At 40.9% G+C, this 14,667-nt stretch overlaps 1 protein-coding gene across 1 annotated transcript; it reads left to right on the top strand.

Moving 5' to 3' along the window:
* Window positions 1–13,226: 13,226 nt before the first annotated feature.
* Window positions 13,227–14,422, top strand: LOC140876348 (zinc finger protein HD1-like). Its single transcript, XM_073280301.1, has 3 exons — window positions 13,227–13,559; window positions 13,744–13,908; window positions 14,041–14,422. Exons 1-3 carry the CDS (start codon window positions 13,254–13,256, stop codon window positions 14,194–14,196), a joined length of 627 nt encoding a protein of 208 aa, XP_073136402.1. The 5' UTR covers window positions 13,227–13,253; the 3' UTR covers window positions 14,197–14,422.
* The last annotated feature ends 245 nt before the right edge of the window (window positions 14,423–14,667 follow it).

Here is a 14,667-nt window from a genome sequence, read left to right as displayed (position 1 = left end):
CCCATTTGAGATCAACTGCCTAATGGTATTATGTCTTCGACGTATGTATCTTGACTTACCATTATACATACTACTTTGTGCCCTACCTATAGCCGACTGACTATCGCAATGTATCATTATTGCTGGCACTGGTTTTGTCCAACACGAAATATCTTCTAGGAAATTACGAAGCCATTCCGCTTTTTCTCCCGCTTTGTCTAAAGCTAAGAATTCCGATTCCATTGTTGAACGAGCTATACACGTTTGTTTAGAGAATTTCCACGGCACAGCTCCTCCATCGATGGTGAACACATATCCACTTGTGGACTTCGAGTCTTTTGTGTCTGAAATCCAATTTGCATCACAATATCCTTCAAGTACAGAAGGATATGATGCATAATGTAATCCATAGTCCATTGAATACTTTAAGTATTTAAATACTCTTTCCAATGCTTTCCAATGATCATGACTAGGATTACTTGTGAATCTACTCAATTTATTTATTGAGTAAGCAATATCAGGACGAGTACAATTTGTAATATACATTAAACTTCCAATAATCCTTGCATATTGCTGTTGAGATATGGGTTCACCACGATTTTTAGATAAATGTAAATTTAAATCCACGGGTGATCTTACCGGCGTAACATCATACGCATTGAATTTTCTAAGTACTTTCTCAATATAATGAGATTGTGTTAGGGTAATTCCTTCAGACGTTTTTTCAATCTTAATTCCTAAGATAACGTCTGCATTTCCCATATCTTTCATGTCAAAATGTTTTGTCAACATTTTCTTAGTATTTAGATGACATCATGAATACTTCCCATAATGAGCATGTCGTTTACATATAGACAAACAATTACAAATGAGTTAGGTGTTCCCTTTATATAAACACATTTATCACACTCGTTAATCTTGAATCCATTTGACATCATTGTTTTGTCAAACTTTTCATGTCATTGTTTAGGAGCTTGTTTTAGCCCATACAAAGATTTAACGAGTTTGCACACTTTCTTTTCTTGACCAGGAGCTATAAAATCTTCAAGTTGTTCCATATATATTTCTTCTTCCAACTCACCATTTAAAAATGCCTTCTTTACATCCATTTGATGAATTTCGAGATTATTTAAAGCAGCAATTGCTATAAGTGCTCGAATAGACATTATTCTTGTAACAGGTGAATATGTATCGAATACATTCAACCCTTCTTTTTGTCTAAATCCTTTAGCCACTAACCTTGCTTTGTATTTTTCAACAGATCCATCAGCTTTGTATTTTCTTTTTAGGATCCATTTGCATCCTAAAGGTTTTCTTTCTGGTGGGAGATCTACTAATTCCCAAGTATGATTTTGCATGATGGAATCTATTTCGCTGTTTATGGCCTCTTTCCAAAGCGGGGCGTCAAGACTAGATAATGCTTTGCTTAAGATCCTTGGATATTTTCTATTGCATAACTAAGAAAATCAGGACCAATAGTTTTATCTATCTTAGCTCTCTTACTACGCCTTGGTTCTTTACTTTCATGAGTTTCCTCATTAGTGGATTCATGAACTCTTTTGGAAGAGCTCTTTTCTTTTCCTTCTTTACAAGGAAAGACGTTCTCAAAAAATGCAGCATTCCTTGATTCAATAATGGTATTTTCATGTATATCAGGAATCACTGACTTGTGCACTAGGAATCTATATGCACTACTGTTGTTTGCATATCCAATGAAGATGCAATCTACAGTCTTAGGTCCAATCTTCACTTGTTTTGGCTTTGGTATTTCTACTTTCGCCAAAAACCCCCACACTTTCAAGTATTTGTATGAGGGCTTATGTCCTTTCCAATATTCGTAAGGAGTTTCATTCTTCTTTTTATGTGGAATTTTGTTAAGAATATGATTTGCCGAAAGGATTGCTTCTCCCCACAAGTTTTGGTGTAATCCAGAACTTATTAGCATGACATTCATCACCTCTTTAAGAGTACGGTTTTTTCTTTTCGCAACACCATTAGATTGTGGTGAATAAGGAGCAGTTGTTTGATGAATAATGCCAGATCATTGCAAAATTCTTCAAACGGAGAAACATATTCACCTCCTCTATCACTGCAAATTTTCTTGATTCGTTTTCCAAGTTGATTTTCAACTTTATTTTTATAAGTTTTAAAAACTTCTAGAGCTTCATCTTTGCTTCTCAACAGAAACACATAACAGAATCTAGTGCAATTATCAATGAATGTAATAAAGTACTTTTTTCTACCTCTAGTTTGTACAAACTTTAAATCACAAATGTCAGTGTGAATTAGTTCTAGAGGTATCGTACTTCTTTCCACTTTGTGAAAAGGTACTTTAGTTAATTTAGCTTCAACACATAATTCACATTTATAGTTTGAATCAATCTTAGTCTTTGGAATAAGATTTAATTTTCCGAGTTTTCTCAAAGTGTTGAAGTTTACATGTCCTAATCTAGTATGCCATAAATTAAAACATTCAACCAAATAATTCAAAGCTTTAACTTTATTATTTTCAAACTCGCGAAGTACAGTCATTACATTCATCTTGAACAATCCCTTTTCTATATATCCTTTTCCTAGGAACTGTCCATTTTTTATGATTGCAACTTTGCCGGCTTCAAACACTATTCTAAATCCGGCCTTAACCAGTCTAGAGCCTGACACAAGATTATTTCGTATGTCCGGAACAAGAAGGACATCAATGAGAGTAAGCTCCTTTCCCGAAGTCATCTTGATCACCACTTTTCCTAAGCCAATGATGTTGGAAGTCGCATTGTTACCCATATAGAGTTGTCTTCCACTTATAGGAGTATACTTCGAGAATAACTCCTTGTCAGCACATACATGTCGTGTAGCTCCAGTGTCGATAAACCACTCTTTAGGATGATCAACCATGTTAGCCTCGAAGATTACTGCTGATAGATCTAATTCAGACAAGTCAACAGACACAGATTTATGTTGGACAATATTTGCCCGATACTGATTATCCTTCTTCGGTAAGAGACAATCCTTGGCCTTGTGGTTCGTCTTCCCACAGTTCCAACATGTTCCTTTCCATTTCTTGTTCTTCCCTTGCTTCACATCTTTCCCAAACTGTTTCCTTTTTTTCGTAGCGTTCGGCTCCACCAAGTTTGCCTTTGCTTCCATCGGCATCTTACCAGTTTTGATCTCCGCTTTGCGATTGTCTTCCTCAATTCGCAGCCTAACGATCAAGTCCTCGAACCCCATTTCCTTGCGTTTGTGCTTCAAATAATTCTTGAACTCCTTCCATAAAGGTGGCAGTTTCTCGATTAATGCAGCCACTTGGAAGGACTCACTGATTATCATCCCTTCAGCCATTATATCATGGAAGATGATTTGGAACTCTTGCACTTGGCTAATCACCGTCTTGGTATAAACCATCTTGAATTCGAGAAACTTTCCAACTACAAATTTCTTTGTGCCAGCATCCTCGGTCTTATACTTTTTCTCCAAGGATTCCCACAGTTCCATAGCAGTCTTGGTTGCAGAGTATACGCTGTACAGCGTATTATCCAACCCATTCAGTATATAGTTCCGGCACAAGAAGTTGCTGTGAGACCATGCATCGAAAGCAGATCTTGCTTGTGTGTCAGCATTTGGTGCTGGAACAGCAACCACTTCCTTCAAAAACCTCTCAAGATGAAGTGTAGTGAGGTAAAACAACATCTTTTGCTGCCATGTCTTGAAGTCAGCACCGGAGAACTTCTCAGGTCTCTCGGCATGTGCATTAAAAGCAGCAGGGGCCATGACAACCGGTGCAACAGATGGTGGCAGCGTAACAGGGGGCGGTGGTGGGGGCGTAACAGGGTGCGGCATGACACTGGCAGATGGATCAGTAGCAATCATACAAAATTTGTCTTAAACTTGTTACGAACTTTTCAACAGCATGCACGCAGCAAAAGAGACGATAAATGTAGTAACTCGGACTTTATTTTAAGATAATGATATGTTAAACATGATTAAGGGTTGGTAATTAACCAATTCCAGGGCTTAATCAGACTTCAAAATTACCAGATGGATCGCTACATATAAAGGTAGTAGCCAAGTTCCACTTTCCGTGCTATGATATGTCATATAATTTTAAAAGTGGCAAAACATGATTAAGGAGTCCTTATTTGGTAAAAATAAGTGGAAAATCAGCTCCGGAACGTCCAAAAATGATAGGAAGGGTCCCGGGGGTCTCGGACAGTTCGGAGGCACCGAAAAGAGTTTGGACCATCCGAACTCAAAGACCAAGTTCGGACCATCCGAACCCAGCACTTAGGAGGCTCCGAACTCAGCCAGTTCGGAGGCTCCGAACTCCCCCAGACAGCAATGCTAGATGACTAATCCGCGATTTTTTACAAGTGTCGGGCATGCAGGTTTGGAGGGCCCAAACCCTAGTTCGGAGGCTCCGAACTCCGGCATATTTTGCCTATAAATAGGGCCATTCGGACGAGAAATTAGATATAAATCAAGTATTCCGAGTGTTCAGTTATATAGTGTGAGTTATACACTTGAGGGCCCTATCGGTTATAATAGAGATTCTGGAATAACCAAGGAGTGGTTATAGTCATCCGGGACTAGCGACTCCAAAGGGCTATCTACAGACGAAGGTATGGTCCGGGAATCTATTTAAGGTTTGGGAGTACTTATTAGCTTAGTTAAGGCTTATAGAATTTATGTAGTGATACGGTGAACTTTTGAATATAGGCTTGGAACCTAGGATCCTACTATACTTGAACTAGCCTAGAGGTACGTACACATTGACTGAGATTTCCAGCGAGTATACATGTTTATATGTTGCATTTATTTTGTGACGCCCAGGGCTGAAGAGGCAGGGAGTGATCGCCAGTGCCAAGAGGTTGCACGGACAATGAGCGGCTCCTGGTAGGATTCTAGGCGGAGGGAGACATGAATGAACCGATCCCGTGCTGGAATGAAAGGGATTCTGAGACTGTGTAGGTATGGGACTACATGGTTGAGGAGGGCTTAAAAAAGATTTCATATGTGCTACTCATATCAAGAAGGTGCATCTTCTTTTCGAAAGCTCATCACATAAGAACTCCAAAGTTAAGCGTGTTTGACTTGGTGCAATTATAGGATGGGTGACCCCCTGGGAAGTTTCTCAGGGTGCGTGCGAGTGAGGACATAAGCACGCTGAAAAGACCCGTCTTGATACAGTGGGTCGTTACAAATGGTATCAGAGCCGACCTCTCTTAGTACGGTATGGTTCGGGGATGAACCAAGCGGAAGCTGATGGGCATGTGACGCACGGGGCTGAAGAGGCAGGGAGTGATCGCCGGTGCCAAGAGGTTGCACGGACAATGAGCGGCTCCTGGTAAGCTTTTAGGCGGAGGGAGACATGAATGAACCGATCCCGTGCCAGAATGAGAGGGATTCTGAGACTGTGTAGGTATGGGACTACATGGTTGAGGAGGGCTTAAAAACGATTTCATATGTGCTACTCATATCAAGAAGGTGCATCTTTTTTTCGGAAGCTCATCACATAAGAACTCCAAAGTTAAGCGTGCTTGACTTAGGGCAATTATAGGATGGGTCGTTACATATTTGACATTATTATATGGCATGATATATTATTTACTGCTTTCTATATTCATATGTCATATGCATATACACGTTGAGCCTATACCTTGTTATACCTGACTATAGAGCTGCTCAGCTCTATACTCGATAGTCTGTCACTGAGAGTACCGCGACGGCGGGGGCATTTATGTCTATCTACTCTGGTGTACTAGACGAGTGTGGTTGCACCTAGATGTTGATCCGTGCGGTGGCAGCACTCATGTGGCGCCGGTTCTGAGCATGACTTTTCAGATGACCCTTTACCAGTCATCATGTTGCATGCATTATATACATATGTTTACTCATGTCTATGTACTGGGTATTAGCGCTCACGTTCTAGTTGTTATCTTGGTCACCCTATTCCATGAGGCAGGTCGCAGGATGGACGGAGCCGGTAGTTCGAGGCAGGACTAGGGAGCCGGAGCTTTTCAGGGGAATATATACAGCAGGATATGTTTTAGCTGTATAATGTTTACTTTTAAGTTCTTCGATTTGGTTGTATCACTAGAGATTTAAGCCTGGATTATGTTATTAAGCTGATATATAAATTATGGATTATGTTTCCGCACGTTTTTACTCTGTTAAGTATTTTGCTGTATTAAGTTTAATGCATGCTATTAGTTGCCAGTTAGTAGGTGATTTCATGCAGGGTCACTACATTTTTGGTATCAGAGCATGCTTAGATTTTGGGATTAGTACTTGGGATTTAGAATTAGTTTTGAGTAATTCTTGCGCATTTGGGATTTTAATGTGCAATTCTTTTCAGGATATGGCTGACGAGAGTCACGGTAGTGTTGGCCAGAGAGGTGGTCATCATCATCACCGCCATCATGATGATCAACATCGTCATCATGAGGGTAGACGTTGCTACTCTATTAATAAATTCATGCAAGTAGGACCGAAACCTTTGGTGGGAGGCGAGAATCCTGAACAAGCAAGAAGTTGGATGTCTAAACTCGAGAGTACTTTTCGTGCTTTCGATTGTACTGAGGATCAGAAATTGGAAGTTCTAGAATTTGTTCTAGAGGATCGAGCACGTTTTTGGTGGGATGCCAAAGCTGCTCAGGCACGTACTGAGAGAGGACAGGTGACTTGGGGAGATTTCTGTCAGCAGTTCCAGAAACTGTATTTTCCTCCGGCTGTTCGCCAAGCACGATCGATGGAGTTGCTTACTCTGAGGCAAGGATCAATTACTATTGATCAATATCAGCAACGATTTCTTGATCTGCTACCTTTCAGTCCTCATATTAATAAGAGTGATGCATCGAAGTATGATCTTTTTCTACAAGGCCTGAACCAAGATATCTACTCACAGGTTGTTGTCTGTGATGACCCAGTATCTTATGAGACTTTGGTGAACCGTTGCCGTCTTGTGGAGACTAGCAACAGGCGTGCACAATTGTTGATGCCAGCATAGCTTAGTGGATCATTTGAGCCTAGAGCTCAATCTGTTGTGCAATCTGGACCTACGTCTTCTTCTACTCCTACTACTTCATCTGGATCTCATGGTTCACGAGGTATGTTCCGTTTTGGAAAGAAGAAGAAGAAGGAGGAGTTTTGTAGTCACTTTGGAGGAAAGCATCCTGCAGCTTCATGTCGAAGAGCTACTGGTGCTTGTTATATTTGCGGTCAGCAGGGACATCTGCGGAGAGATTGTACTCAGCGCATGGGTTCTGCTAGTGGATCGGGATCACAGGTTGGATCTAAGGCTTCTACTTTTCCACGACAACAGCCAGCACCACAGAGTTCTTCTGGTTACCGTCCCCAGACTCAAGGGCAGGTATTTGCTCTGTCTCAAGAACAGGCTACTGAGGGAAGCGATCGCATGTTGGCTGGTACCTTTCTGTTATGTGGTATTCCTGCACTTGTTTTAATTGATACTGGAGCATCGCATTCCTTTATTTCTAGTCTCTTTGTTAAGAGACATAGATTACCTTATGTATCATTAGATATGGATTTAGTTGTATCTACTCCGCTGGAGCAGGAGATAGTAACTAAGCGTCTAGTGATGGGTTGCCTTCTAGAGTTTGAGGGTAATGTATTATTAGCTAATCTGATGATATTAGCGATGGCAGATTTTGATTGTATTTTGGGAATAGATATACTGACTTTGTATCACGCTACTGTGGATTGTTATCAGCATCTGGTACAGTTTCATCCTGCTAAGGGTGATAGCTGGTATTTTTATGGTGAGGGTGCGCGACCTCCGATGCCACTTGTTTTGGCTCTGAAGGCATGTCATGTCTTGGAGTCAGGTGGGGAGGGCTACCTTATCTATGCAGTTGATATGTCCATGAGTAGTACGGGTATTGATCAGTTACCGGTAGTCAGTGAGTTTCCTGATGTATTCCCTGATGAGATTCCTGGTTTTCCTCCGGTGCGAGAGGTTGAATTTGGTATTGATTTAGTACCAGGAACTACGCCTATATCCCGAGCGCCTTATCGTCTAGCACCATCAGAGATGAGGGAATTGAAACAGCAGTTACAGAATCTGCTTGATAAGGGATATATTCGTCCGAGTGTTTCTCCGTGGGGAGCACCTGTTTTGTTCGTCAAGAAGAAAGATGGATCGATGCGATTGTGTATTGATTACAGGCAGTTGAATCGTGTCACCATCAAGAATAAGTATCCTTTGCCGCGGATTGATGATTTGTTCGATCAACTACAGGGTACTTCTGTTTACTCCAAGATAGATCTGAGATCTGGATACCACCAGATGCGGGTACGAGACTCAGATATATCTACGACTGCTTTCAGGACCAGATACGGGCATTATAAATTTCTGGTGATGCCATTCGGTTTGACGAATGTACCGGCAGTCTTTATGAATCTGATGAATCAGGTATTTCGAGAATATCTGGATAGATTTTTCATCGTCTTCATTGATGATATTCTTCTCTATTCTCATGACAAGGATGAGCATGCACAACATTTGAGGATTGTTTTACAGACGTTACGAGATAAGCAGCTGTATGAAAATTGAGCAAGTGTGAATTCTGTCTTGATCGGATAGTGTTTCTCGGTCATGTGATTTCTAATGAAGGGATATTTGTTGATCCTAGTAAGATAGAGGCAGTGCTGAACTGGTCTCGTCCGACGACGGTTGCTGAGATTCGTAGTTTCTTGGGTCTAGCTGGATATTATCGTCGGTTCATCGAGAATTTTGCACAGTTGGCCAGACCTTTGACATAGCTTACACGGAAAGATGTTGTCTTCATATGGTCCTCGGATTGTGAGAAGTCATTTCACGAGCTGCATGGACGTCTTACTACTGCACCTGTGCTAGCTCTACCTTCTGGATCAGGAGGTTTTGTTGTCTATACTGATGCCTCTGGTCAGGGTTTAGGATGTGTTCTGACACAGCATGGACATGTTATTGCCTATGCTTCTCGACAGTTGAAGACGCATGAGAGTAATTATCCAGTACATGATCTCGAGTTAGCCGCCATTGTATTTGCACTCAAGATCTGGAGGCATTATCTTTATGGCGAGAAATTTGAGATATTCACGGATCACAAGAGTTTGAAATATTTATTCACTCAGGCGGAGTTGAATATGCGACAGAGACGCTGGATGGATCTTCTGAAGGATTATGATTGTGAAATCAAATATCATCCAGGTTCTGTTAATCTTACTGATGATTCCTTGAGTCGGCAGGTGAGACTTTCTGCACTTCAGACTAGTGAAGTATCTCATATGATTCAAGAGTGCTGTTCATTGAGTTTTACGCTTAAGCACAAGAAAGAGAGAAATGGGATTCAGTTGTATACTATTTTGTCTGAGCCAGCATTGTATTCTCGGATCAGAGATGCTCAGATATCTGATGTTAAGACTCAGTGTTTGGCACGTTTAGCCAATGGAGTTAATAAATCTGGATTTCATTTTCAGGCAGATGGGTTATTGTGCTTATCTAATCGAGTGGTTGTACCTAATATTGCGGAGCTCAGGAACGATATTCTATCTCAAGCTCACAGGAGTCGATTATCAGTTCATCCTGGAAGCATGAAAATGTATAAAGACTTGCGAACTAGATTCTGGTGGAAAGGGATGAAGCGGAGTGTGTATCAATTTGTTTCAAGATGTTTGGTTTGCCAACAGGTCAAGGCTGAACATCGACGATCAGGTGGATTATTGCAGAATCTTGAGATTCCCGAATGGAAGTGGGAGCACGTGACTATGGATTTTATTACCCACTTACCTATGACTTCACGTCAGTGTGATGCTATCTGGGTCATTGTTGACCGTTTGACAAAATCAGCACACTTTATTCCTTACAACCGAGAGTATTCTTATGATCGCATGGTACACTTATATGTCTAGGAGATAGTGCGATTACATGGGATTCCAGTAAGCATAGTCAGTGATAGAGACCCGCGATTTACCTCACATTTTTGGGGTAGTTTTCAGGAGGCGTTGGGTACCACTCTGAGTTTGAGCACTGCATATCATCCGGAGACTGACGGACAGTCAAAGCGGACGATTCGTACTTTGGAGGATATGGTACGTTCTTCTGTCATTGATTTTGGCTTATCTTGGCAGGATCAATTACCTTTGATCGAATTTGCCTACAATAACAGTTATCATCGTAGTATTGATATGGCACCTTTCGAGGTATTGTACGGTCGACGGTGTCGTACTCCGTTATTCTGGGATGAAGTCGGGGAACGACAAGTCGAGGGTCCTGAATTGGTGCAGCAGATTATAGACAAGGTAGATTTGATCAAGCATAGGATCAAAGTTGCTCAAGATAGACAAGCCAGTTCTGCTAATATTCGTCGTATGCCACTTCAGTTTGAGCCTGGTGAATATGTGTTTCTACGAGTATCACCTTTCAGGAAGGTGATGAGATTCGGCGTGAAAGGCAAGTTGTCTCCTCGTTTTATTGGACCTTTCCAGATACTAGAGAAGATCGGAGATGTTGCATATTGTTTGGCTTTACCGCCAAATCTATCCAGTATACATAATATTTTTCATGTGTCGTTACTTTGACAGTATATAGCTGATGAATCTAATGTGATTCAGTCTACTGATATTCAGCTAGAGCCAGATCTGTCTTTTGTTGAACAACCAATCCGTATCTTAGACAGAAAGGAGAAAGTTATTCGGAACAAGACTATACCACTTGTAATGGTACAGTGGCAGCGCCGAGGTATTGAAGAAGCAACTTGGGAAACTGAGAGTCGTATGCAAGCAGAATATACTTAGTTGTTTGCTTTGTATTTTTTATTACCATGTAGTTGTAATTACAGTTGTTGTATAAAACATGGTTTTCTGTTTCATATTGTTATCTTAATTTGTTTTCAGATTTTATTTCGCGGACGAAATATCTAAAGGTGGGGAGAATGTAGTAACTCGGACTTTATTTTAAGATAATGATATGTTAAACATGATTAAGGGTTGGTAATTAACCAATTCCAGGGCTTAATCAGACTTCAAAATTACCAGATGGATCGCTACATATAAAGGTAGTAGCCAAGTTCCACTTTCCATGCTATGATATGTCATATAATTTTAAAAGTGGCAAAACATGATTAAAGAGTCCTTATTTGGTAAAAATAAGTGAAAAATCAGCTCCGAAACGTCCGAAAATGGTAGAAAGGGTCCCGGGGGTCTCGGACAGTTCGGAGGCACCGAAATGAGTTCGGACCATCCGAACTCAAAGACCAAGTTCGGACCATCCGAACCTGGGTTCGGAGGATCCGAACCCAGCACTTAGGAGGCTCCGAACTCCCCCAGACAGCAATACTAGATGACTAATCCGCGATTTTTGACAAGTTTCGGGCATGCAGGTTCGGAGGGCCCGAACCCCAGTTCAGAGGCTCCGAACTCCGGCATATTTTGCCTATAAATAGAGCCATTCGGACGAGAAATTAGATATAAATCAAGTATTCCGAGTGTTCAGTTATATAGTATGAGTTATACACTTGAGGGCCCTATCGGTTATAATAGAGGTTCTGGAATAACCAAGGAGTGGTTATAGTCATCCGGGACTAGCGACTCCAAAGGGCTATATACGGACGAAGGTATGGCTCGGGAATCTATTTAAGTTTTGGGAGTACTTATTAGCTTAGTTAAGACTTATAGAATTTATGTAGTGATACGGTGAACTTTTGAATATAGTGTTGGAACCTAGGATCCTACTATACTTGAACTAGCCTAGAGGTACGTACACATTGACTGAGATTGCTAGCGAGTATACATGTTTATATGTTGCATTTATTTGGCATTATCATATGGCATGATATATGATTTACCGCTTTTTATATTCATATGTCATGTGCATATACACGTTGAGCCTATACCTTGTTATACCTAACTATAGAGCCGCTCAGCTCTATACTTGATAGTCTGTCACTGAGAGTACCGCGACGGCGGGGGCATTTATGTCTGTCTACTCTGGTGTACTAGACGAGTGTGGTTGCACCCAGAGGTTGATCCGTGCGGTGGCAGCACTCATGTGGCGCCGGTTCTGAGCATGACTTTTCAGATGACCCTTTACCAGTCATCATGTTGCATGCATTATATACATATGTTTACTCATGTCTATGTACTGGGCGTTAGCGCTCACGTCCTAGTTGTTATCTTGGACACCCTATTCTATGGGGCAGGTCGCAGGATGGACGGAGCCGATAGTTCGAGGCAGGACTAAGGAGCCGGAGCTTTTCAAGGGAATTTGTACATCAGGATATGTTTTAGCGGTATAATGTTTACTTTTAAGTTCTTCGATTTGGTTGTATCACTACAGATTTAAGCCTGGATTATGTTACTAAGCTGATATGTAAATTATGGATTATGTTTCCGCACGTTTTTACTCTGTTAAGTATTTTGCTGTATTAAGTTTAATGCATGCTATTAGTTGCCAGTTAGTAGGTGATTCCATGCAGGGTCACTACAATAGCGGGCCGAGAGTTTGACTCTCTATCTTAAAGACAAATTTGTCTGTCTAGGTGCTTATAGGTTGATCAAAGTGTCTCACAAGATAGAACGCTATCTCCAACTTTGATTAGTAGCACTACAAAATTGAAGCACTTCGAACACTTCAAAGTGTTTTAGAAACTCAGAATCTAAACTCAAAAGTATGAGTATGGAAGAGAAAAGAAGAGAATCAGAAATGAGCGAGTTGGAATGAATGAGGAGAGGTCTATTTATAGATGTTGGAAGGCTGCCTCGATGGGTTGCATCACTTCAGACGCACTGGTTCAGTCGAAGTGGTGCACTGGTTCAGGCGAAGAGACGCACTGATTCTGGCCGAAGAGATGCATACGTTCAGCTAAAAGGACGCACTTGTTAGGACCCAAAAGCCGCATCCGTTCACAAGAAAAGTTGCACTAATTTGGAAGCAAAAATAAAATATTTAATTGATTTTTGTCCAAAAAAATTATATTCATGTCAAAGCCAGCCCAACCCAAGCCGCGGACGTCGACGGCGCGCGTGGCTAATGGTTCGAACCACTAGGTCCGCTCCAAAATATGAAAGTAAGGTGTTGGTGGCAAGGCAACACCGCATGTTGGCCATTTACAGCATGACAGGAAAAGCTATCAATCAAGTCAACGACCCTCAGAAGCGATGACGTCATCGTCCAGCATATGTAATTTAATTCAATTCAACCCCTAGCTATAAGTAGACCGCACATTCTTGAAATCGAATCAAATCCATCCCCACGCACTCAAATTAACCTCACCAAGTCAAACATGTTCACCGGAGACCCACTTCATGATCATGATTATTCTTTCGCCACCGCCCCCATATTCCTCCCCTCTCTCACAATTCCGGCCGGCAATGACCACGACTTTATATCAGCACTGAAGCCCGAGTTCGGGTACACTAGCAGCGGCTGCAGCAGCTATGGCGGCGGTTCACCTACTTCACCCGCTAGCCAGTCTCTGCATATGAACCAGCAGCTTGAAGCCTACTCTTTCATGAATTCTTCCCATGCCTACTTTGAATCCGAGGCCGCTGGTTCTTTCAGGAAAGCGTTGAGCACCGGTGATCTGCAGGTACGTACAGCACCTTCATGCATGTGTTTAATTAACCACTAAATTTTGCACCAAAAACTCCACTTCACAGATTAATTAGTGGCTTGTGAATTAATGAAACCATTACGAAAACGTTTACGTACACTTATCGACCACAAGATCATCACTTGTGTACGTACGTGTGTCTGTGCATGTACCGTAACAGGGCGTAAACTTGACACCACGAAGCTGCTGCCTGCAATATTCAAGCGAAAGCAGTATAATAGAAAGCATGAATAGAGCGAGCCCGTACGGTCCAGAGGAGAAAAAAGAAAGAATTGAGAGATACAGAAGCAAGAAGAATCTCAGGAATTTCAACAAGAAAATTAAGGTTAATTAATTTCTGTTTATCCAAAACGCATATTAATTTTTTTATACGTCTCAATTTTGTTAAATCCCATAGATGAATATATAAGTTCAAAATTTAAGTTCACTGATTTAAACTACACATTGGATTGATCAGTACGAATGTAGGAAGACTTTAGCAGACAGTCGGCCACGCATCCGGGGACGATTCGCGAGGAACGATGAATTAGAGAAGACCACACAGGAAGATGATCACGTGGAAGATGACGATGATAATAATTGGATCCATTTTCTTGAAAATCTAATTCCTTGATTGTTGTAGGCCTCAAGATGTGATGGAAACGTGCCCCTTTTCTAGTTTTTGTTTATGTTGAGTTTACACTAAATCTAAACAAGGCATACATTGTATTTAGCTAGCAGTGTTCTTAAAAGCTCTCTCAAATATTATTTTAGACAGATGATCAACCCTGATAACCTAGGCTGATCTTCGGTAATGTTTTTTTTCCGGTTGATCATTTAGAGAAAATATGATTTCGAGATTCTAATGAGGTTTTCTTATTTTTATGTCTAATAGTTTTATTTTGTTATGTCAATTTTAACTTTCAATTTTTGGAAATGTATTTCTAATCAGAAAAATCATATGTTACAAATTGTTATAACATTATATTACATCAATAATCTCTTCTTACATTGTGTTTGATGGATCCGAGTTGAGAAAGAGACAAATGACAAGAAGATATTATGCAATACACAATTTTACGCTAATTTGCATATGTGGATTTTT

This window comes from Henckelia pumila, chromosome 1 (assembly GCF_033568475.1).
Source record: "Henckelia pumila isolate YLH828 chromosome 1, ASM3356847v2, whole genome shotgun sequence".
Taxonomy (NCBI): domain Eukaryota; kingdom Viridiplantae; phylum Streptophyta; class Magnoliopsida; order Lamiales; family Gesneriaceae; genus Henckelia; species Henckelia pumila.
This window is presented reverse-complemented; position numbering and strand designations above follow the sequence as displayed.

Bases quoted from the DNA above. Each gene is read 5' to 3' on its own strand.
- LOC140876348 (XM_073280301.1), top strand. From the start codon at position 13,254: ATGTTCACCGGAGACCCACTTCATGATCATGATTATTCTTTCGCCACC. The intron at 13,560-13,743 runs GTACGTACAGCA...GTACCGTAACAG, and splicing joins TGAGCACCGGTGATCTGCAG to GGCGTAAACTTGACACCACG. The intron at 13,909-14,040 runs GTTAATTAATTT...TGGATTGATCAG, and splicing joins ATTTCAACAAGAAAATTAAG to TACGAATGTAGGAAGACTTT.